The 26088-nt window shown below is 42.5% G+C and overlaps 1 protein-coding gene across 8 annotated transcripts in view; it reads right to left on the bottom strand.

Annotated features, from left to right (window-relative positions):
- Positions 1-26088, bottom strand: part of LOC112234280 (adhesion G-protein coupled receptor D2) — a 158060-nt gene that overhangs the window by 30487 nt on the left and 101485 nt on the right. For all 8 annotated transcript variants that reach the window (XM_024402337.2, XM_024402340.2, XM_042321909.1 and 5 more), the window contains one exon: positions 5498-5577. In XM_024402337.2, the coding sequence (XP_024258105.1) occupies positions 5498-5577 (80 nt within the window). The remainder of the gene's footprint in view (positions 1-5497; positions 5578-26088) is intronic.

Raw genomic sequence — 26088 nt, forward strand, 5'->3', positions numbered from 1 at the left:
CGCACAAAGCATGGTCCATACAGAAATGGTTTGTCGAGATGGGTGTGGAAGAACTTGACTGGCCTGCACAGAGCCCTGACCTCAACCCCATCGAACACCTTTGAGATGAATTGGTACGCAGACTGCGAAACAGGCCTAATCACCCAACATCAGTGCCCGACCTCACTAATGCTCGTGGCTCAATAGAAGCAAGTCCCTGCAGCAATGTACCAACATCTATTTGAAAGCCTTTCCAGAAGAGTGGATGCTGTTATAGCAGCAAAGGGGTTATCAACTCCATATTAATGTCCATGATTTTGGAATGAGATGTTCGACAAGCAGGTGTCCACATACTTTTGGTCATGTAGTGTACATAATCATATTTATTTATTATGTTTGTCTTTTTGAAGACACCTCATACTGTCCCAAAACGGTTGGGGGTGGAAATTACATGACATAATACAGCATGACATTGCACGAGCGTACATTGGGAAGATTGTAATCACGTTGCTGGTCAACACTCGTCACGTGTGGAAGAAGGATGCACCAAAACTAAATAAATGGCCAATTATGAAATGGGGAATGGCCCCATTCCTACGGTGAAGCTTGGTGGTGGCAGCATCATGCTGTGGGGATTTTTTTCAGTGGAAGGACTGGGAGACTAGTTAGGATCAAGGGAAAGATGAATGGAGCACATAAAGATCCTTAATGAAAACCTGCTCCAGAGCACTCAGGACCTCAGACTGGGGCATAGGTTCACTTTCCAACAGGACAACGACCCTAAGCACACAGCCAAGACAAAGCAGGAGTGGCTTTGGGGAAATCTCTGAATGTCCTTGAGTAGCCCAGCCAGAGTCCGGACTTGAACCTGATCGAACATCTCTGGAGAGACCTGAAAATAGCTGTGCAGTGACGCTCCCCATCCAACCGGACAGAGCTTGAGAGGATCTGCAGAGAACAATGGGAAACTCCCCAAATACAGGTGTGCTAAGATTGTAGCGTCATACCCAAAAAGACTTGAGGCTGTAATCACTGCCAAATGTGCTACAACAAAGTACTGAGTAAAGGGTTTAAATGTAATATTTCCATTTTTTATATTTAATACATTTACAGAAATATCTAAAAAACTGTTTTTGAGTTGTCATTACAGGGTATTGTGTGTATTTAATACATTTCAGTATTAGGCTGTAATGTAACAAAATGTGGAAAAAGGTCTGAATACTTTTGGAATGCCCTGTATATGAAAGTAACTGCCAAAATAAAGGAAACACTAGAGTAAATGAGGGTTACAAAGTAGATTGAAAGCAGGTGCTTCTACACAGGTGTAGTTCATGAGTTAATTTAGCAATTAACCTCCCATCATGCTTAGAGAGATGCCCAGTCGCCCATTATTTTATGTACCATACTAGTAAGTGACTTTGAAAGAGTGGTCTCAAAGGACCATATGGGGGTTTGTGTGTGTTTGTTTGTCTGTGTCTCAGTCACCATATCTCAAACAAGAGATTCAGGAGCAGTGCCTGAGTGTTTTCCATTGACAAAATAGCAAATTATGGATTTTCCTGTGGAAGAATGGTATTGCAACCCTCCAATAGAGTTCTAGACATGTGTAGAATCTATGCCAAGGTGCATTGAAGCTGTTTTGGTGGCTCGTGGTGGCCCAACTTTACATTCGTGTTTCCTTTATTGTGGCAGTTACTTTACCCACTCTTGACACTGTAAACTATGAAAACACTCTGGACATTAATGCACAGTGGGATATTTTCACCACAGCTGATCAGAACAAATCCTAGAACAGGATATCCGATTGGATAATTCTGCTTGTCAAGGCACCATCTCCACGGGGACAGCCAACCAGGTCTCAGACCCGCCTCTTTTCCAACCAAAGAAATTCTTAACCTTGAACCATGAGTGGTGAGAAGCCTCTGGCTCTTGTATACAGGTTGAACTGATTCACACCTCTGGGAAGGGCCTATTTCCCCATGTAACCTCTGGTGTGAACTTAATTGTGTGTACTTAAGTATTAGGTTTCAGGTCACGCCAGGCCCCACAGAGAAACAGACAAGTTCAAACAGCCATACACACTTCACATGGATCGAGTGGACCACCCAAATGAAAACCAAACCAAACAGAGCAAAGGGGCTAAAGTCAAGCATGATCATATCAGAAATGGGACAGTAACCGTTTCTACGCTGCCCTGGACATACACACACCTACACTGCACAATCAGCTAGAAATACACACACCACTATCCACAGGACACATACGCAAACACACTGGGTTAGCAAGGGATGAAAGACAGTGATGTGACTACTGATGCTCTCCCACCACTGTCCACCAGGGGGCCTATAGTACAGGGGTACAGTATGTCTGATGTGGGCTCTGTCATCTTTATTCCTCCCTGTAACTATCACAATCTATATTCAAATCAAACTGCCACTTTTGCCTCATTGTTTGTAGTTTCATTTGTTTGATCTGTTTTCACAACATTACATCAGTGTCTGCTGAAATGGGCACCCGATTCCCTATGTAGTGCCTTGCATATGGTGCCATTTAGGAGGCAACCAGTGTGCATGTATGTGGAGGCGTCCCACACGGCATGTCCTAGTCCAGGGTTCCCCAACTGGCGGCCAGTGGGTAGTTTTATTTGGCCTCCCAAGTTTTCTGAGCAAAAATATATATATATTTTTTTATGTTGTTGTGAATTTTCATTGTTGGACATAAAAGATTGTAAAAACCCCGAGAAATCATCTCCAAGTTATTTGAATTTTGGAAATATGTTCCCGTATTCCCACGCATAATAGAGATATGTGATCGTATACAAACGTAAGAAAGGTTTGAAAGGATTGTGTTTTCGTCAAATGTTATATCTGTTTGGGCTTCTTGTGGTCTATTTGCAGTCTACAAATGATTTGTAACTATGTTCCGTCCCCCCGACCATCCACTGAAGAAAAAAATTGGCCTGCGGCTGAATCTACTTGGTGATCCTTGCCCCAGTCAGTCAGAACTTAAAAGGGAAGTTAAAACAACTCGCTTGCTTCAGTACTGAGGACCAAAAGTCAATGTCAGTTCTCTGGGGCCATAAGTATCAAGATTCTCAGAGTAGGAGTGCTGATTTATGATCAGTTATGCCTTTTAGATCACAAGGAATACGATTATATGGACAGAGTGGACCTGATCCTAGATCAGCACTACTACTCTGAGACGCTTGATACATAAGTCCCCTGTACTGCTCTGTACATACACTAGTTGGGTCTTAGCTACTCAGCCCCAAGTTATTCACCTTACATTAGGCCTCACACTGACCTCCAGCACAGAGGCTTGCTGTGATGACTGAGGACCTCCGGTAGGATCAGACAACAGCAGAGAGAAGGGAGGGAAAGGGGGAGACAGTAGACAGAGGAAGACATGGGAGACAGGTGGAGGGAGAAAGGGGGAGGACATGGGAAACCTACTAGTAGAGTCAGAGAACAGGGGGAAAAGAAGGGGGAGACAGAAAGAGGGAGAGGCAGACATGGGGAGGACCTGAAATATGGTAAAAGTGGTGGGGATTGAGTAGGGGAGGACAGGCAGGAGGGAAGGAAAGGGAGCGAGAGAAGGGGGAGACATGAAAATATTGGGGGAGGTTGTGGGGAATTAGTAGGGGAGGACAGGAGGGAAGGAAAGGGGCCGAGGGGGAGACTAAAACATTACTGGGCTGCCCTGAATACAGTAGCGCTCTATAGTAATCACCTGGCCTGGAGCTCAAGCTGTTTTTGTCTTGGGTTCACAGGTCAAATGCCACAGCCTGACCTCCGGTGTTTAGCCTGTTAGAAAGCCCAAAAGGCCCAGAGGAGGGAATGACAGATCTAACAGTGGTGTGTATGTACCGTGCATTCGGAAAGTGTACAGACCCCTGGACTTTTTCCACATTTTGTTACATTACAGCCTTATTCTAAAATGGGTTCATTTGTTTTCTTATCCATCTACACACAATACCCCATAATGACAAACAAAAACAGGCTTGTAGAAAATGTAGCAACTTTCACACACAAAAGAAATCACTGAAATATCATATTTACATAAGTATTCAGGTATTTTATCCAGTACTTTATATTTTTTCAGTACTTTGCACCTTTGGCAGCGATTACAGCCTCGAGTGTTCTTTGGTATGACACTACTTCTGTGCAGATCTTCTCAAGCTCTGTCAAGTTGGACGGGGAGCGTCGCTGCACAGCTATTTTCAGGTCTCTCCAGAGATGTTCGATCGGGTTCAGGTCCGGGCACTATTGGTTAGAGCCTGCAAGTAAGCATTTCACTGTAAGGTCGTCTACACCTGTTGTTTTCGGCACACGTGACAAATAAACGTTGATTTGATTTGGCTGGGCCACTCAAGGACATTCAGAGACTTCCCCGAAGCCACTCCTGCGTCGCCTAGGCTGTGTGCTTAGGGTTGTTGTCCTGTCTGAAGGTTAACCTATGCCCCAGTCTGAGGTCCTGAACGCTCTGGAGCAGGTTTTCATCAATGATCTCTCTGCACTTTGCTCTGTTCATCTTTCCCTCGATCCTGACTAGTCTCCCAGTCCCTGAAAAACATCCCCACAGCATGATGCTGCCACCACCATGCTTCATCGTAGGTATGGTGCCATGTTTCCTCCAGACATGATGCTTGACATTCAGGCCAAATAGTTCAATCTTGGTTTCATCAGACCATAACATCTTGTTTCTCATGGTATGACAGTCCTTTAGGGACCTTTTGGCAAACTCCAAGTGGGCTGTCATGTGCCTTTTACTGAAAATGGGTTTCTGTCTGGCCGCTCTACCATAAAGACCTGATTAGTGGAGTGCTACAGAGATGTTGTCCTTCTGAAAGGTTCTCCCATCTCCACAGAGGAACTCTGGAGCTCTGTCAGAGTGACCATCGGGTTCTTGGTCACCTCGCTGAACAAGGCCCTTCTCCCTCGATTGCTCAGTTTGGCCGGGCGGCCAGCTCTAGGAAGAGTCTTCGTGGTTCCAATCCTACTCCATTTAAGATTTATGAAAGCCACTATGTTCTTGAGGACCTTCAATGCTGTGCCTCGACACAATCCTGTCTCAGAGTTCTACAGACAATTCCTTCTCATGACTTGGTGTTTGCTCTGACATGCACTGTCAACTGTGGGACCTTATAGACAGGTGTGTACTTTTCCAAATCATGTCCAATCAATGGAATTTACCAAAGGTGGACTCCAATCATGTTGTAGAATCATCTCAAGGATGATCAATGGAAACAGGATGCACCGGAGCTCAATTCTGAGTCTCATAGCAAAGGGTCTGAATTGTTATGTAAATACATTTAAAAAAACATTTTTTTACAAACATTTCTATAAACCTGTTTTTGCTTTGCCATTATGGGGTATTGTGTGTAGATTGATGAGTAAAACACATATTTGTATACATTTTAGAATAAGGCTGTAACGTAACACAATGTGGAAAAAGTGAAGGGGTCTGAATAATTTCCGAATGCACTAAATGTGTACGTGTACAGTATGTGTGTTATTACCATTCTGGGGATCAAGGCACCTGTAGCATGACTGTGGGAATCCTTTAGGCTCTTTGGGACACAAGGAATGGACAGCTGACCTGAAGGAAACAGACACACACACAACACTGTCAGTTTGTCTGGTTCACCTACCTCTCACATCACTCAGCCAAGGAGTTTTGAAAACATGTGTTATCTAATATATTGGAGTATTACAATTAACACAGTGATTTGATAAGTGAAAAGATAAGATCAAATAAAAATTATAAAAAATGTGTCCGCTCCCAATTATTGTTCTTTCAGTCTACGCCAGGGGTAGGCAACCCTGTTCCTGGAGTGCCGCAGGTACTTCACGATTTTGTTCCAACTAGGCACCACACCTGATTCAGTGATTGCCTGAATCGAATACACCTGGTCTCCCAGGTTAGTTAAACCAAAAACATGAAGTGCCTGCGGCACTCGAGGACCCGTGTTGCCTACCCCTGTTCTACACTGTAAAAAAGTAATACAACAGTAAAAAAGTAATGACATCCCAATTTGTTTTATCCTATAAACCGTTTCTAAATTAACACAATTTCCTTAATTTGTCTCGACATAGATCATTTTGATATAACTGTGATTGTCATTTTCACATCCTTGTTATTTAACAATATTGTAATACAACAAAAATGTTGCCCGTTAAAACAGAAATGCATTTGGACAGTTACTGTGTTCACTTTTCATTGATCAAGAAATAGCTTTAAATCAAATCAAATCAAATGTTATTTGTCGCATGCGCCGAATACAATTATTGTAGACTTTACCATTAAACGCTTACTCCAACAATGCAGTTAAAAAGTGAGAAAATGTATGAATAGATACAAAATAAAATAGTAACACGATAAAATGACGAGGCGATATACAGGAGTACCGGTACTGAGTCAGTGTACTGGGGTACGAGGTAGTTGGGTGATTGATTGAGGTAAATTGAATGTTGAATTTAAAGTACATCGAGGGTTAAATTATTAGGGCCCTATAAAATCTGTTTAGTTTTATCCCCTCCAAATTCCATTTGTTTTTTTCAGGTTTTAGTTTTTCAAACAACAAAAAAAAAGGGAGAGAAAAACAACCACATTTGATTTTCTATGTCCACAATAATACTTTAAACCACATCAGGAGACCACTTTTGAGGTTCTGGGATCATTTTTTTTATTTTGGGGGCTGTAATCACCCCAGCCAGATGCTATTGTTTGATTTGCAATGTTTCTGTAGCGCTCATGTGATTGTAGAGTGGACACTGGATTGATGCAAATAATCATAATATCATTTTGGAAAAACCTTTCCATCTCCCAGAAGACGGTTGTCATTACCCTAGCATCATCGTTACTGGCTACACAGTGGTAGACAAACGCGCACTCACTATTCAGGAAGTTGAAGGGAAATACGAATCACTGATGCATAATGTTCAGGAGTTATGAAAATCTTGGGCAATTTAATGCATTTTCTAACCAGTTCAACGCAATTAGTACTTTAACCTACTAAATTCAATACATTTTGGAATATGGTTGAATTCTGTTTTAATGTCTGGATTCCGTGATTCTATACGCGTTCATGGCAACGCAGATTTTATAGGGCCCTATATTATGGAAATGTCCCAACATGTGGTTGGGACATTTCATTCCAAAAGTGAATTAAATTACCAACAGGAAAGTATATTTATGAGGAAATGATCGCTGTTGACCACAATGGTCACCTCAGATAAGGATCTTGTCTGAATGGCCTGGGGTGGTCTAGTGGTCTAAGCCGCTGCCTCTGAAACACCAGAGAGCATGGTTTGATTCCGGCTCACTTCTATTTCAGCACACACTCTCTTATCTATACTATCTGATTTGGACTGCCAATGACCTCAACTGAAGCGACACAAAGTAACAACTTTTCTTCAATTCAGTTTGCACATTATTATTCATCCCTGGATATTTTGGTTCTTGTGCTTCCATAAAAAGTATTTTTGAAGCAATTTGGAGCCACACACACACAATTGTGGAATGTCATACTTGTATAATACTCCTGTACTTTTCACTGTAATGCCATGGGAACCGTAGCATGCTAAATCAACAGGCATAGTTCCACCACGAGGGAGGCCTCTGCGGTCCCGCGTCTCTGTTCACACCGCTTTACAAACATACTAAACATGGAACCACTTGGACTGTTTGGGGAAGAAAATATGTGTGGCACTCCCTGGGGTATTACAAGTAGAGGCTTTTCTAATAAGGAGATTCTTTCCTATTTAAAGATATTTGCAAAAATTGCCAAAAGGTCATATATTTTACAGGGTATACGGTACAGATAATCCTAAGTGAACAGCACATCTGAAATTGTGGAAAATAATTGTCAACCACAATAATCTGTGAATTACAGAATGCAGGGAATCGAATGTATTAACAGACATATCCAAGCAAAAATAAGATACAATATACATGATAAACAACTCAGGACCAGTAGTTTTAGACTATGCTTTTGTCAGTGTTTTTTAAATCATGTACTCAAACGTTTTCATAGATAGCTTATTCCAGTGTGTTTCGTGTAAACTGAGATGTCAAAAGGTTGTCTGCAACTAAAAATGTTTTATCTCGGACTCAAATGTCTAACTGACCAATCAGATTGGAACAAACCAAACACAAGGGATGACCCAATGGCGATCATTGGAGCCAATCAGAGCATGGACAGCTGAAACAGTAATGCACACACTGAGTGTACAAAACATGACATAGACTAACCAGGTGAATCCAGGAGAAAGCTATGATCCCCGACTCTGTTACAGAAAAGTGTAAATGCTTTTTTTTTAGGCTGGATCATGTTGTTGACTTGTATTGTATTGTTGTATGTTTTAATTATGTAATGTAATGATTGTTGCTGCCTTCTAGGCCAGGTCTCCCTTGAAAAAGAGACTCTGGGTCTCAATGGGTTTTCCTGGTTAAATAAATGATTGATGTCACCTGTAAAATCCACTTCAATCAGTGTAGATGATGGGGAGGAGACAGGTTAAAGAAGGATTTTTAAGCCTTTAGTCATGGATTGTGTATGTGTGCCATTCAGAGGGTGATTGGGCAAGACAAAATATTTAAGCGCCTTCAAAGTGGTATTGAGCGTTTCAAGAACTGCAACGCTGCTGGGTTTTTCATGCTCAACAGTTTCCAGTGTGCATCAACAATGGTCCACCACCCTGGTGGGTTTTTCAGGCTCAACAGTTTCCCATGTGTATCAACAATGCTCCACCACCCAAAGGACATCCAGCCAACTTGAAACAACTGTGGGATGTATTGGATTCCACATGTGCCAGCATCCCTGTGGAACACTTTCGACACATCGAGTCCTTGCCCTGACAAATTAAGACTGTTCTGAGGGCAGAAAGGGGTGCAACTCCATATTAGGAAGGTGTTCCTAATATCAGGATACTATAATATGCCATGCCTAATAATGTAACGGTCTTCTTCCTCCTCTGACGAGGAGTAAGTTGGAAGGATCGGAGGACCAATGCGCCGCGTGGTACCTGTTCATGATTCTTTTAATAGAACACTGAAAATACAAACTAACAACGTGAAATAACAAAAACCAAAACAGTTCCGTAGGGAACACACAGACACAGAAAATAATCACCCACCACTCAAGGGTGAAAACAGGCTGCCTAAGTATGGTTCTCAATCAGGGACAACGATTGACAGCTGCCTCTGACTTGAGAACCATACCAGGCCAAACACAGAAATACCAAATCATAGAAAAAGAACATAGACCACCCACCCAACCCCCGCCCTGACCAACTAAAACAAAGACATAACAAAAGAACTAAGGTCAGAACGTGACAAATAAACTATGTAATGGGACAAAGTAATCATTCATTATTTCCTAAATTAAACATACACACAAGGCTGTCAGCTCTGAATGACTAATTATGCTCTTGTAATTATGGAGAAAATTCAGAAGCCCAAATGAGCCCAAAGTCCATCATCACATATAATTGGATGCTGTCTTAAGCAAATAAAAAAAAAGCCTTTGAATAGGAATATTATAACTGCAACTGAGACTGCATCTGATACAATCAATGTAACACATTACTCTTGCAAAGTAATCACACTTCCACACACACCTACACACCCACGGCCTGTCAACTCCTCTCCTCTCTCATAGTTGTCATGGTCTCAAAGTGGCCCTGTGTCAGTAACAGGAGGTTGGCTGGCTTCCACCAGAATTAATTTAGCGTGTTGCTCTCAAATCGCTCCCCATCAGAAATATATTAATCTGTCTCTGTCTCATCTACATGGCGAAAGTGTGGGGGTGGGTGAAGTCCACATGAGAAAGGTCAGTGCATTTAAGGGGTTCATCATTCTAAGGTGTCAGACCTCTTTAGAGGGGAGGATGGGATGAAGAAGGGGGGATAGGGAAGGGGGATATTCTCTCTTACCCTTCGCTTGGGGGGGTTTGATCAGTCAGTACTTAAAGAGAGTTTAGCTGGTGTCCAACAACAACCATAGTAATCAGTGAGAATGTTTCACTATGTTGTGTCTTTTGTTTAATCTTAATTGTGGTACAGCTCCTACACACACAAGCACACACACACTGCACTATTCGGCCTTAGAACTGCCGCCTGGGAGCTGCTAACATAACAGTGAGCTGGATGAAATGCTGGGAGCTAAGAAACAGCACACACACACGAACAGAACAAACACAAACACCTTCTCACACATACTGTACACACACACAGACAGACAGACACGTACGCACACACACACACAGGCAGCCGTCTGGCCGAGGTAAACAGCTTTTAATAGCATCAAACCAGGTTTGGTTTGTTTTGGACCATCTGTCAGTTCCATTGTGTTTCTGTGTGTCTCTTTAGAGCCCGTGGTTGACAGGTGATATATGTACGATACAAAGTGCTTGGTCGGGCCCCCGGAGACCTGCTCTGCAGTTTCTCGCTGCCTTTTTTCTTCTTCTTCTTCTCCTCTTCCCTCCATCCTGTTTCTCTCTGTTTGTCGTCCTTTCCTTTCCATTTTTTTTCTTCTCTTGGTGCACGGAATATTCCGTCAGATCATAGCACGGTCGCCAGCATGCTCAGTGGCATGTATCCAGCCTGCTCTGGCGATTTGCATCAAAGGGTGGAATTTTCTATTTGAGAGGTTAGCAAAACTGTGCCAGAGTATGTTGAAGGCGGTGAGGAGCAGCGGCAGAAGCGCATCGGCTGACTGGAGAGGCCTTTGGACGCGAGTGTGTGTGTATGCGTGAAGAGAAGGCGAATATAAAGGCATAAACATCCTGGGAGAGAGATGCTGGAAAAGGCTAACCGTTCGCTTACGGCTGATGTTAGCGCCTGTTAAACGGTGGGAGTCTTCAGAGGTCGTCGACAATGTTTGGCATGATACCATCAACAAATACGCCAATGATTCTTCTCAAGGGATGCAAGAGCAGTAATGCTCAAAATTGCCTAATATTTAAACAAACCCTGAACATCCATTGTAGGCTAGTATCCATATATTTAAATAGCTTTTTTACATACACAATTTTTCTATAAATACTTTTTAAATCAACTATCTTTGTCATTTGGCCGTCAGAATTCACAGTTACTTTAAGAAAAAAGGCTGATTCACTGAGGAAAAAGCTGAAATGAAAAGTTAGAGGTGAAAACACAGGTTTTCAAAGTGCTCTCTCCTGGTCTCCCCGCTCCTCTTCCAGTCATCATGTGAGAGAAGCCAGGCGTGGGAGGATAATCACACCCTAATAAGAAGGAATATTAAAAACAGCAGTGCACACACACACTGGATCCCTTTTCCTCTCTCTTTCTCTCTCTCTCTTTCCCACCATCCCAGAAAAATGTTTGCACATGGCCACACAAGATTTCAATAATTTCATAATATATCAATTAACAGGTTGAAAGAAAGAGAGCCTTTGGGCGTTTGTACATTTGATGTTTGGTTTGGAGGCACCCTGTGAAGGTCTGTATGCAGAGTTGCGTGAGTCCCGGCTGGGTCCAAAGCTCTGGGCCGTGATGGCAGTGCGAGCAAAGACTGAAAAATGAAGGAATCCTTCTGTAGACTGGAGCTTACGTTTCACCAGAAAAACGAACACGGCATGTTTGAGTATCATCAGACCTTTCGCACTTTAGGGGAGATTCAGAAACACGCTGCTGATAGCTTTCGTGCCGCTTGCAGCTGTTGTTAGGGCATTTAGCGCCATCACTCAGACATGGAAACCCAAAGTGAGAGATACTGGATAGGGCTGACTAATGCTGATCCTAGAACAGTTTGTAGGTGTGTAGGATTGACGGTTGTATGTTATTAAGGCACCTGCTGGTTGAGTTGGTTTTGGATATGTTTCTGGTTTGGTTCTATCTGTTGTCTGGCAGATTACGGTGTTAGCACTGTTTCCTCTCCTCTTCTCCGTCCTTCTCTTTTCTCTCATCTTCCATCCTTCTATCCTCTCCACCCCTCTCCCTTGCTCCTCTCCTTTTCTCTTCTCCCCTTTCCTGATAACTTCTCCTCTGAGCTGTGGAGGCCTGTGTGTGTGCAATCGTGTGCACGCTGGGCTGGGGTGTGGCGAGACAAGTGTGTGTGTGTGTGTGAACAAGGGGGCCCTGTGTCTCCTAATGATCTCCCACACCTGCGCATCTGCTGCCATTTTTAATTAACACTCCAAGGAGGTTTGTCAGGAGTAATCAAAAACATTGTCACTGATGGCAATGCAACTGCAACCATGCAATGGCGGCAACAACTCTATACACATCATAAACCACCAGGAACCGGTTGCTCCAACTTAAACAGACCAATTAATTGCCTCATTCTCATAAACAATAGAAAGAAGAAGAAAAAACAGAGAAAATACACTTTTTAATGACTTGATACGTGAGGATCGATATGTACCCTGAGAGAAAGAGACAGAGAGACTTGCTTTCGCAATGTAAACATGTTTTTTTTCTATGCCAATAATGTACATTGAATTGAATTGAGAGCGAAAAAAAGAGAGGTGGCTTTTATGAAACAGAAGCAACATGTGGCGTGGAGGAGTGCTCCCAGAGAGTTCTTTCCCAGTCCCAGTCATCTCCTTTACATGCATGCCCCTGTTATGTTCTTCAAAACAGCAGCAACATGGGCTTGGCTGATCTTCCTTTTTCATTTCACTAGGAGCAGGGGGAGCGGCAATAGGAGAGCAGGCAATAGGTTTAGCAGCCGAGGCGAGGCGACTCTGATTTACGACGGGAGGGTGACCTCTGGGGCCGTAACACAGTGATGGGTGAGTGGCTCTCAACGGTAAGCTACTGGCACTTGACAAAGTGCCTGAAGCAGAATGAATTTACTTCTCTTTTCCTCAATCATCAACAGCCACTGCCCTGACCCCCATCCTGACTGCTATAACAAGATCTCCCATCTCGGGAGGCTGAAAAATTTACTGTCACATCTACTTTTCAATGAGCTCAAGTGAGCACTTCTTTCACCTTCAGTGGAGCAGGTGCCTGGTAACCTGGTCGGCTGGCAGGCACACACAAACACAATCCCCGCCATCCAATATACACACACCTTAACACTATAGCAGTTTTTATTTTTCATCCACTGTATTTACCAGACCTATCGGTGTTTGCCTTCATCAACTTGATGACAGTGCCTGAATGAAATAATCCCAATTTTTTTTATATACCGCCGATTAATCTCCAACGCACATTGAAATGTACCCTTCCCCTCGTCTAGTCAGTGACCATACTGGGCTTGGAAATCGCAAGCTACTCTATGGTGGAATGTATTAGGCCTAAATCTCAACCAGCACAAATATTAATTCATTTAATGTGATTTGACTGAGGTTTTCTGTTGTGTAGTGTTTCTTTATTATCACTATTGGTATAATATCTTGACTAATGATATTCAACCAGTCAATCTTTTTCGCCCCACACAGTTTAGGACAATATTATCCCAGCGTGACAATAAAAGTCCCAAACCCATTACAACGAACACATAAAACATTCGTAATTTCTCAAAATGGGGGTTCAAAATTTCGCTGCTCTCTGGTGAATACATTGGGTCGTTGTCGGTTGCCACGTCGTCAGGCGAGACACAGTGTATTGTAATTGAAAATAAAGAAACCATTAAAAGGCATTCAATAAGCTACTGTGAAATTGATCAGTCAATAAAAGCTGTTCCCCAGGGGAAAGTGGCCATGCATGGAGAAGGAGGAGGCTCTTGCCTCAGGCAGGATGGAGAGAGATAGGGGGAAGAGGACAGGGATGGGGGGTGAGGAAGAGAAGGAGACAGGAGGAAAGACAGGGGAAGAGAGAGAGAGTGAGGAAGGGAAAGAGAGAGAGAAGGAGAGATGGTGTGAGTGAGACAGCTCAGACCTGATGCAGCAGTAACCATACAGGCTCTGAGAGACACAAGACCATGTAACACAATGATTCATAACAGTGCACTATCATTAGTACCAGCTCATCACAGTACTCTACAATATACAATACACTACAACACACCAAGCAGTATAACAATCAGAAACACCACTATTCCTGGACCAGGAAATGAAGCTTCAGAAGGAAACTCTGTTTGGTTCAAATATCCTAGTCTTGCTCTACATAATCTAAGAGTCATGTTAGATATCAAAAAGTAGCAAAAAATACTTTGAAACATACAAGAACTGCAATGCTGCTGGGTTTTTCACGCTCAACAGTTCCCCATGTGCATCAAGAAAGGGCATCCAACCAACTTGACACAACTGTGGGAAGCATTGGAATCAACACAGGCCAGCATCCCTAGTGGAACGCTTTCAACATCTTGTAGAGTCCATGCCCCGACGAAGTGAGGCTGTTCTGAGGGCGAAAGGGGAGGTGCAACTCAGTATCAGGGAGGTGTTCTTAATGTTTTGTACACTCAGTGTATATAAAATCATGTTTTTTTTTATTTTTGGGGGGGTGCAAGAACGCACAGGATTTATTGTTCGATAGTTTTATAAGGATTTTTTTTATATATACATAAAAAAAGGGACAAAAAAAATAAAATAACAAGAAGTCCCAACCGCTGCTTCTTTAACTTTCAATTCTCCTAAGCATCCGTGCTTCACAGCCCCTGGCTATTGCCTTTCTCAATCTGTCCCTGGAGAAGCAGGAGTTATGGTCCCTGTCGATTGAGGAGAAAGGGATGTTATTCCCCTGTCACCCTCAGTCGCTCCGCCATCCTCCCTGTTCTGATCTACGGTCCTGCTGCCCGGGGAAGAAGTGTCTTGATGCGCCATTGGTTTAGAGTGCTGTCACCTTGCCTCTACGCTATACCTGCACCCCCCCATATCCCAGGGGCCTGTACAAGCAGCGGTGCGGGCGGGACGTGAGAGGTCACCCCCAGGGGAGTGGTAAAGGTAGTGGGGGACAACACAGGTCCCTGAGCAACGCCCTTGATTGGGAGCAAAAAAAGGTTGAAGATGAGGGAGACCTGGAGATTTTGGCCTCTGTTGAGCCTACAACTATTGTGCCTATGAACCAGAGTTATACTGTTAGCACTCAGGCGGTGTGCCCTAGTAGGAAGTCCACTGTGGTCGGTTCATCCTGCACTATCACCTCAAACATAAATAACATGAGCATGTCCAATTCTGATAAGCTTCCCAGTAAAGCAATAAAAACAATCAAGCATCCAATATGTGCTAAAAATATCCCACACTAACATATGTAGCCTAAGAAGCAAGGTTCATGAAATCAATAACTTGACAGATGACATTCATGTTCTGACTATCTCTGAAACTCACTTAGATAATACCTTTGATGATACAGTGGTAGCAATCCATGGTTATAACATCTACAAAAAAGACAGAAATGTCAATGTGGGTGGTGTTGCGGTGTATATTCAGAACCACATTCCTGTAAAGCGTATAGATGATCTCATGTTAAAAAACTGTGGAAGTATTATGGCTACAGGTTCATCTGCCTCACTTAAAGCCCATTATTGTGGGAAGCCGCTATAGACCACCAAGTGCTAACAATCAGTATCTGGATAACGTGTGAAATGCTTGATAATGTACGTGATATCAACAGAGTGGTACAGTTGGAAGTTTACATACACCTTAGCCAAACACATTTAAACTCAGTTTTTCACAATTCCTGACATTTAATCCTAGTAAAAATTCCCTGTCTTAGGTCAGTTAGGATCACCACTTTATTTTAAGGTTGTGAAATGTCAGAATAATAGTAGAGAGAGTGACTTATTTCAGCTTTTATTTCTTTCATCACATTCCCAGTGGGTCAGAAGTTTACATACACTCAATTAGTATCTGGTAGCATTGCCCTTAAATTGTTTAAATTTGGGTCAAATGTTTCAGGCGGCCTTCCACAAGCTTCCCACAATAAGTTGGGTGAATTTTGGCCCATTCCTCCCGACAGAGCTGGTGTAACTGAGTCAGGTTTGTAGGCCTCCTTGCTCGTACACGCCTTTTAAGTTCTGCCCACAGATTTTTGATAGGATTAAGGTCAGGGCGCTGTGATGGCCACTCCAATACCTTGACTTTGTTGTCCTTAAAAGCCATTTTGCCACAACTTTGGAAGTATGCTTGAAAGACCCATTTGCAACCATGCTTTAAATTCCTGACTAATGTCTTGAGATGTTGCGTCAATATATCCATATAATTGTCCTTCCTCACAATGCCATCTATTTTGTGATGTGCACCAGTCCCTCCTACAGCAAAGCACCCCCACAACATGATGTTGCCACCCCCATGCTTCACGGTTGGGATGGCGTTCTTCGGCGCTTGCAAGCCTCCCCCTTTTTCCTCCAAACATAACAATGGTCATTATGGCCAAACAGTTCTATTTTTGTTTCATCATACCAGAGGACATTTCTCCAAAAAGTATGATCTTTGTCCCCATATGCAGTTGCAAAACGTAGTATGGCTTTTTTTATAGCGGTTTTGGAGCAGTGGCTTCTTCCTTGCTGAGCGGCCTTTCAGGTTATGTGGATATAGATACTTTTGTACCGGTTTCCTCCAGCATCTTCACAAGGTCCTTTGCTGTTGTTCTGGGATTGATTTGCACTTTTCACACCAAAGTCAATTAGCCTATCAGAAGCTTCTAAAACCATGACATCATTTTCTGGAATTTTCCAAGCTGTTTAAAGGCACAGTCAACTTAGTGTATGTAAACTTATGACCCACTGGAATTGTGATACAGTGAATTATAAGTGAATTAATCTGTCTGTAAACAAATGTTGGAAAGATGACTTGTGCCATACACAAAGTAGATGTCCTAACCGACTTGCCAAAACTATAGTTTGTTAACAAGAAATTTGTGGAGTGGTTGAAAAACGGGTTTTAATGACTCCAACCTAAGTGTATGTAAACTTGCGACTGTACATACTGTGGTAAACTTCCGACTGTACATACTGTGGTAAACGTCCGACTGTACATACTGTGGCAGACCAGAGGGTTTGGTCAAAACGTTTACACAGATCAGACATGGACAGAGCAGGATATTTGTATATATATTTGTATATTTTCTGTGCGATTTCAATATTGACTGGCTTTTTTATCAAGCTGCCCACTCAAGAAAAAGCTTCAAACTGGTTCAGGTTATCAGTCAACCTACAAGGGCAGTTACAAACAGCACAGCAATGAAATCATCAACATGTATTTATCACAACTTTTACTGATGCTGCTGAAATGTGCTTTAGAGCAGTATCCAAATCCAATGGATGTAGTGATCATAATATAGTAGCCATATCTAGGAAAACCAAAGTTAAGGCTTGGCCTAACATGGTGTATAAGAGATCATACAATAAGTTTTGCAGTAATTCCTCTGTTGATGATTTAAATAATATTTGCTGGTCTGTATGTGTGTAATGAGGTGCAACTACAGTAGCTGCTGCACTTTACACAACTGATTCGAAAACGTACTGCAAATTGAGAAATTGTGTGACTAAACTGAATAAAAAGAAGATGAAACTACACTGTGAAACAAAGATTAATTATATGAAGAATAATAGTAAAAAGCTTTGGAGCACCGTAAATCAAATTTTGGGCAAAAAGATAAACTCATTCATTGAATCAGATGGTTCATTCAGCACAAAACCCACTGATGTTGCCATCTACTGTAATGATTATTTCATTGTTAAGATTAGCAAACATGCCAGCAACAAACGCTGACACTACACATCCAAGTACGGTATAACTGAACAAATTATGAGAGACAAGCATTGTAATTTTGAAATCCGTAAAGTGAGTGTGGAAGAGGTGAAAAAAGTATTGTTGTCTATCAACAATGATAAGCCACCGGGTTCTGACAACTTGGATGGAAAATTACTGAGGATAATAGAGGACGATATTGCCACTCCTATTTGGCATATCTTCAAACAAAGCCTACTAGAAAGTGTGCGCCCTCAGGCCTGGAGGGAAGCAAAAGTCATTCCGCTATGCAAGAATAGTAAAGCCCCTACTGGCTCAAATAGCCAACCAATCAGCCTGTTACCAACCCTCCCTAAACTTTTGGAAAAAAAAGTTGCTATTTTACATTGAACAAATGGACAACAGACTTTCAGCACGCTTATAGGCAAGGACATTCAACAAGCACAGCACAGCACACAAAAGACTGATGATGGGCTGATGATGAAAAGATTGTGGGGGCTGTTTTGTAAGACTTCAGGATGGCTTTCGACATAATCGATCATAGTCTGCTTCTGGGGAAAAAAATGTGTTATGGCTTCACACCCCATACTATATTGTGGATAAAGAGTTACCTGTCCAACAGAAAACAGAGGGTGTTATTTAATGGAAGCCTCTCCAACATAATCCAGGTAAAAATCAGGAATTTCACTTCTTTAGGTCGAGGTTGGCTAGCTAGAGCGACATCTTGAGAAACAACTGGTCTGGTTGTAGTGGTGTATGTACAGTATACTCTTCTAATGTACCCTTTTTTAGAGTGCATAATCTACAAGACAGGTACAATGTCCAGACATTGATTGTTAATGTACTGTGATTCAACAAAGTATTAAAGTTGTATGTGGTACTTTAGCGTTAATAAGGCCTGAGGAGGCATGGTATATCGTGAATACAGTACAGTATATACCACAGCCAAGGGGTGTTGTTTGGCACAATATATGAGTGGAGACAGTTGTACCTTTAACTTATGGGCTCACAGCAACCACATCAAATCTGCTTTGAGGAAGCCAAAGCCACACTGCACCTTGTGCCTCCAATGACATCAATCAACACCAAATGCCCTAAAGGATCTATAGTAAATTGTAGTATCCATCCTTCTTTTGATAAACAACCATGTTAAAGGGATAGTTCACCCAAATTACAAAGTGGCACATTTGAAGACAGTGACCAGGTACACAAAACCAAAGTATGGATTGCTGACATCTTACTGCATAGACTGCTAACAGAGTACAGAAACCAATATGTTATTGTGTAATTTGGGTGAAATATCCCTTTTAGGCCACTTACGGCGAACCCTCCAGAGACCCTCCAGGGCCCAATCCACAGTTAGTCTGGGTCTCACTGGATGACGGAAGAAATGAATAAATAGATAAACAGATGAATAGCAAAGAGAAGGAATGGGAGTCTATGCTGGTTGGCCATCCATCATATATCCCATTACCACACAGTGGGAGCAGTATGTATTATGGAGTCAGCCTCCTAAGAAGATACAAATTCAACTTTTCCCTCCAATTTGTTATAGCTTTCAACTCGCCGTTGTTGTTTCTTTGAATTATGAATAGATTTCTGTCCTCGACTTTGCTCAAGCAAGCCGTATGCGAAACAAGTAGGAAAACACATTTGGAACCCGGCACGCTTTGAAACAGTCGAGTGCATATGCATAAACATTCACACTTAAAGCGCCCTAAGAGCGACAACACACGTTCAATATTTCATATTTTCCTTTGTTCATTGACTGTGTGTGTGTCTGATAAATATGAAGTGCCAGAGCATGAGCGCAAGAACATGTGGGTGCCAGAGTTAAAGTTTACCTCAGAATGAATTACAGATTTCACATAATACGGCCCCAAGCAAAAAGGAAATTAAGAATATGGAATTCCTAAATTGAAATCTCAAAACTTAATTTCTTCCCCCAAACTGGTTTTTATGTAAACATAAAAGGCCAGAGATCCTGCATGTGCCATTCAGAGAAAAGAGGGTGCGGAGAAGGGAGTGAGAAGAGACAGAGAGAGGAAAAGACGGGAGAGATAGCGAGAGAGACAAGAGCGAGATGAGAGAGAAAGCGAAACACAGAAGAGAGAAAGATGTAGAAAGACAGAGTGAGATGAAGGAAGGAATGTAAATACACAGCAAACCAATAGCACATTTTGGCCCCAGCAGTTTGTTTGGGTATTTAGACTGTAGGCTACAATCAAGTCCTCAAAGCCTCAGTCCAAATGACAAGGCCCTGATACAGCGGCACAGATCCACTAAACAAAGGCTGAGCAAGCTAAAGCTCAACGCATACAACCTTCAAGGTCACCCCCAGTTATTTGTCAATCATTGTGGATGGGAGAAAAATGAATAAAGATGCATAAATGGCTTGAATAAAGAGAGGGCAGGAGGAAAGAAGGAAAGGACGAGAAAAAGGGAAGTGATTTTTGCATTGGCTGAACTTCTGGGGCCTGTTTTGTTTGACCAGATGTAGAATTAGTACACATCACTTTGCATCAGCGAGACGTAAACCATAAAGCCACCATGGAGAGTACACCTCCCTCTCACCGCACCAGGGTTTGCTGGTGTCTGTAATTCTGCTCGTGCAATTATCGATGTGATGCCAATCCCCAATGTAAAGACTCATTCCTTCAGAAAATAGGAGCATATACCTGGATAGATGTGCCCAGCTGTTTTTCCAACTGGAATCAGTAATTGAAAACAGAGCGTTTCTGTTTTTACACAGATAAACGCGGAAAAGCGTCAATGACGTTTCAAGTCGTCGTCTTTCAAGAGCTACAGTATAAATCAAATTAGTAAAACATGACTAATAAAAATTGGTAGTACACTTCAATACACTCTCTTATTTCTGTGATAGGGTGACTTCCACAAACTTACCTTGCTGGAACACAGCAGACAAAACAGAAAACAGGCTAAATCAATACAGTGGATTAAGAATCACGATGCTATGTTATGGCTAGCTGGAAACGATAACTTTACCCCGTTACTGCCGCTATTCAATCAAAACCAGTATATGGAAATTCCCACAGTGAGGCAGAAAAACAGCGAGAGAGCGCTCTGGTGTTCCTTTTAGCTTCACAACATCAATATTGTGCAAATGGTCACACAAACAGAAATTTCCCGGATACCTCCACATGCAGCTTTTGATTGAACAAGGTGAACGAGGACTAAAAAGGTGTACTACAGATGAGTTTGAAGGAGAAAAGTTGATGCTGTCATTGTCTCTGGGGCATTTTGGGAGGCCCCAGATCCTGTGGCGTGTCAATGAATCAGGCTAAACGTGTGTGACAAGCAGCGGGCCAGGAGGGAGGGAATGAAAGAGGGATGGAGGAAGAAAAGTCATCCCCCCATCCCCATGCACCACATTGGTGTTGGTGGGGAGCTCTGGGGGTAATCTGCGGCTGCATGCGATAGAGAGACGAGCCCCTTTATTTAGACGCAATGGTAGGCCCCTAATTGCAGCTGATGCTGAGAAACACATGTTAAGAGGGGGCGAGTCAGATGTTAGCAGTACAACCATATGGTTCCTCCTTCACCTACAGGAGATGGGCCTGTACCCAGAGACGACAGACAGCACAAGGGATCAGATCATGGCAGCCTGCGCACTGACAACTTGACTTAGGCTGAGTCCCAAATGGCCCCCTACACCCAATATAGTGTACTACTTTTTACTAGAGTGCTATGTGGAAAGAATCCTGGCAGGCTGCGCACTGACAACTTCACTTAAGTTGCATACCCAAATGGCACCCTATTCCCTTTATATAGTGCACTACTTTTGACCAGAGACCTATGGGCCCTGGTTAACAGTATTACACTATATAGGAAATAGGGGGCCATTAGGGAAGCATACTTGACTTACTTTATTTGATTTATTATTGGCCAGGGACAACGCACAAATCTTCAATATTTCTGTAGAAAGGAATTCACTTTTGTTTCATCACTTTCACAGTTGTTATTTCGGGTTTTTATAGTTGCTCTAAGAAACACTGACTTTCAGTAAGTCCATTAAAATAAGGGGGAGCTGAAACGACAACATTGAGTATTATAAGTTAAACAGCTTTCCAAAAATGTGGTGCACAAATAAAAGGGGAACAGATGCTAAAAGGAGAAAATCTGACCATTAGAACCCTTGTTAATATTGACTTAACACTATTATTTTACAAAAACATTTTGTATTAGAACTTATAGAATTATATTATATTTCTAAGTTGTTTGTGAAAGCCCTTGAAACATGTCAACAGTCCCTCTCTGTAAAAAAATGTTTTATATTACTTGTTAAACAAAATCTCTTTCTCTGAGCAACTGTATTAGTATAACATAATAAAAACATTTTTAGCATACAATATAGCTCAGTATTCGTTTTATTTTTTTCAAGGATGCCAACAATTACGTGAGGATAACGACACAGCCTTTTTCTAAAATGTTTTATGGGATTGGAGGACACGTTGGGAGGATCTTAGACTATTCCTTCAAATAGAATCTTTCCAGATCCTTGATATCATTCATCTGCACTTGTGGACTGCACTTTTCAGTTCAAACCACAGGTTTTCAATGGGGTTCAAGTCCAGAGACTGAGACTTTTATTTTGTGATCAATTAACCATTCCTTTGTGGATTTTGATTAGTTCTTCGGGTTATTGTCTTACTGGAAGATCCACTTGTGTCAGCCTCCTGGTAGAGCCCAAGCAGGTTTTTGGGATAAAATGTCTTGGTATTGGGTAATGTTCATTCTGTTAAATAGAGTTATAGAGCGCCGCACTTTACACTTCCTTAGAGCTCAGCGCGTATGTACTATATGCACAATACAACAACACCCACAGACAATGCACACAATCAACCTCATCTCTCCTCACTCACTCTCTATCTATCTCTCTTTTCATTCATTAAACTCCATCCTTCATCACCCTGTCTCTTTCTCTCGCTCTCTCTCTGTGTCCTCCTCACACTATCTAGTTCCACTGCTCCCTTGGCGGTCAGGGGGGTGCCCTACCCACTACCCGCCGACGATTAAAGAAAGTGGCCCGGTATTAAAAACAAATATTCAATCATTGCTCATGTTGCGTTGGATTTTGGGCGGGCTCGTCAAGACGATTACTTAGAGTGGTTGTGCGAGCGCTGAGGCTCCGCTGAGCTTTACATATGCAAACAGTAGAGTAGCAGAGCAGTAGAGTGCAATGCTAGCGCAAAGCTCACTAGACGCTCAATCATGCAGAGCGGGGCACATTGATATGGGAGGTGGTGCCGCACAGGAAATTAGCTGGGTAATAACGGCTGACAATCAATATTTATGTTTGTGCTTCACAAATAATTAAATAAAATTGGCCTCGGCTGCGTTTTGTGGGCCCCCTCGCTTGCTGTAATTGATGGACAAGTCACATAATACTGTAAGTTGCATGGGCTCACCGTGTGCAATAATAGTTTAGACATTTGTTAACATCCCTATTAGTGAGGATTTTGTTCTTTGCCAAGATAATCCATCCACCTGAGGTGTGGCATATCAATAAGCTGATTAAACAGCATTACACAGGTGCACCTGTAGACAATAAAAGGCCACTAAAATATGCAGTTTTGTCACAACACAATGCAATGCAACAGATGTCTCAAGTTGAGGGAGCGTGCAATTGGCATGCTGACTGCAAGAATGGCCACCAGAGCTGATGCCAGAAAATGTTCATTTCTCTACCATAAGCTGCCTCCAACATCGTTTTAGAGAATTTGGCAGTAATTCCAACTGGCCTCACAACCAGAGACCACGTGTATAGTGTCGTGCGGTGAGCGGTTTGCTGTGAAAAGAGTGCCGTTGGTGTTATGGTAAGAGCAGGCATACGCTACGGACAACAATTGCATTTTATCAATGGCAATTTCAATGCAAAGAAATACCATGAGATCCTGAGGCCCATTGTAAGGTCCATTTAAAAAAATAATAATCTGTGACCAACAGATGCATATCTGTATTCCCAGCCATGTGAAATCAATAGATTAGGGCCTAATGAATTTATTTAAATTGACTGATTTCCTCATATGAACTGTAACTCAGTAAAACCTTTAAAATTGTTGCATGTGGCATTTATCTTTTTGTTTTGTATAACTACACCCAGTCACGACAAAGGTATAGGCATCCTTCCTAACTCAGTTGCCGGAGAGGAAGGAAACTGCTGAGGCATTCTAGAAAACTGAGGACGAATCAACATTGTAGTTACTCCACAATACTAACCGAATTGACAGAGGGGAAAAAGGAAGCCTGTACAGAATAAAAAGATTCCAAAACATGCATCCTGTTAGCAACAAGGCACTAAATTAACACAGCAAAAAGTGTGGCAAAGTAATTCACTTTTTGTCCTCATTACAAAGTAGTATTTTTGGGGCGAATCAAATACAATGCATTACTGAGTACCACTCCATATTTTCACGTGTAATGGTGGCTGTATCATGTTATGGGTGTGTTTGAAATCATTAAGGACTGGGGCATAATCCTAGAGGAAAACCTGGTTCACTCTGCTTTCCACCAGACACTGGAAGATGAATTCACCTTAACTTAAAACACAATATCCTAGTAGCCTAGTGGTTAGGCTGTTGGGCCAGTAACCGAAAGGTTGCTGGATTGAATCGCTGAGCAGACAAGGTAAAAAAAATCTGTCGTTCTGCCCCTGAACAAGGCAGTTGGCCTACCGGGGAACAGTGGGTTGTCATTGAAAATAAGACTTGCCTAGTTAAATAAAGGTTAAAATTCAAAATAAAAACACATGGCCAAATCTACACTTGAGTTGCTAACAAAGACAGTGTATCAAGGCACAAGGCGAGACCCAAATGCAGACACAGGGGGCAGGAGGCAGATGGTTGGAGACTTACAATGTTTATTAATCCAAACGGGTAGTCAAGAGAATGGTCGTGGACAGGATCCATGGATCCGGTCTCCTTGGCTGAAGGTAGTTTGGGAAGAGGGATGAAATGGGCGGCCTTGGAGAACCGGTCATCTACCATCAGAATGACAGTGTTGCCATCAGACAGAGGGAGCCCAATAACAAAGTCCAGAGATATATAAGACCAGGGACGATGAGGAACCAGTAGTGGCTGCAGGAGGCCAGAAGGAGCTTGCCATGGAGTCTTGTTTTGAGCACACAAACTGCATGCAGTGACGAAGACAGAGACGTCAGGGACCAGTGGGCCACCAGAAGCGTTGTCGAAGGAAGGCTAGTGTACAACGGGACGCTGGATGACAGGTCAGCCTGGAGGAATGAGCCTATTCCAGGACCCGGGACCGGACTAGGGACAAACAGACGGATTAGCCGGGCCCCCTTCAGGTCCAGGTTGGGAGCGTTGCGCCTCACGAACCAGGTCAGATTGTGTGCAGAAAAGTATCGAAAAGAGACTCCAGATTCCAGGCACTCTCGGCAGCCAACGTGCGAAAGTCCACCGCGTAGTCTGCCACACTACAGAGTTTTGACGTAAGTCAAGCAGTTTTCTGGTCACCTTTCTCCTTTAAACCGGAGACTCAAACTCACCTCTGCCATGAATTCCTCCAAATGACCGCAAATGGCAGATTGTTGCTCCCAAACTGCCGTAGCCCAGGAGAGCGCCCTTCCCAACATTCGATCGGTCTAAAGAAAACAAAGAAGGCTGTAGCTCAAAAATAAGCGAGCAGAGAAAGAAAACCCTGGCAGGTACCATGATTCCCCGAATATCGCTCTGGAGGAGGTACGAGGGGTTCACAGGGAGTCGGGATAGGCTGTACAAACTCACCACAGACAGGAAAAAAATTACTGGATGATTGGGGTGTTTCAGAGGTGGTAGACAGTCTGAGCTAACTCCCTGATTTGCTCCATAATAGCCTTTAACCCATGGTCGTGGGTACAAAGTCCAGAAACAGGCAAGGGTCAAAACCGGGAGGACTAGAGAAAGGAGAATGCAAAAAGCAGGAGAAAGGGAAAAAATGCTGGTTGACTTGGAAACATACAAGACGAACTGGCACAGAGAGACAGGAAACACAGGGATAAATACACTGGGGAAAATAAGCGACACCTGGAGGGGGTGGAGACAATCCCAAGGATAGGTGAAACAGATCAGGGTGTGACACAGTGAATGTTCCAAAGTGGCCTCGTTACAGTTTTGACTTACAACAACCAATTTGACAGAGCTTGAATAATTTTCTCAAGAACAAAGGGAAAATGTTGCACAATCCAGGAGTGGAAAAATTTACCCAGAAAGACTCACAGCTGTAATCAGTGCAAAAAGTACTTCTACAAAGTATTGATTCAAAGGTGTGAATTACTTACAGTACCAGTCAAACATTCAGACACACCTACTCATTTTCCTTATTTTTTTTAAACTATTTTCTACATTGTAGAATAATAGTGAAGACATCAAAACTATGAAATAACACATATGTAGTCACAAAAAAAGTGTTAAAACAAATCAAAATATATTTTATATTTCAGATTCTTCAAAGTAGCCACACTTTGCCTTGATGACAGCTTTGCACAC

The sequence above is a fragment of the Oncorhynchus tshawytscha genome, linkage group LG05 (assembly GCF_018296145.1).
Source record: "Oncorhynchus tshawytscha isolate Ot180627B linkage group LG05, Otsh_v2.0, whole genome shotgun sequence".
Lineage (NCBI taxonomy): Eukaryota > Metazoa > Chordata > Actinopteri > Salmoniformes > Salmonidae > Oncorhynchus > Oncorhynchus tshawytscha.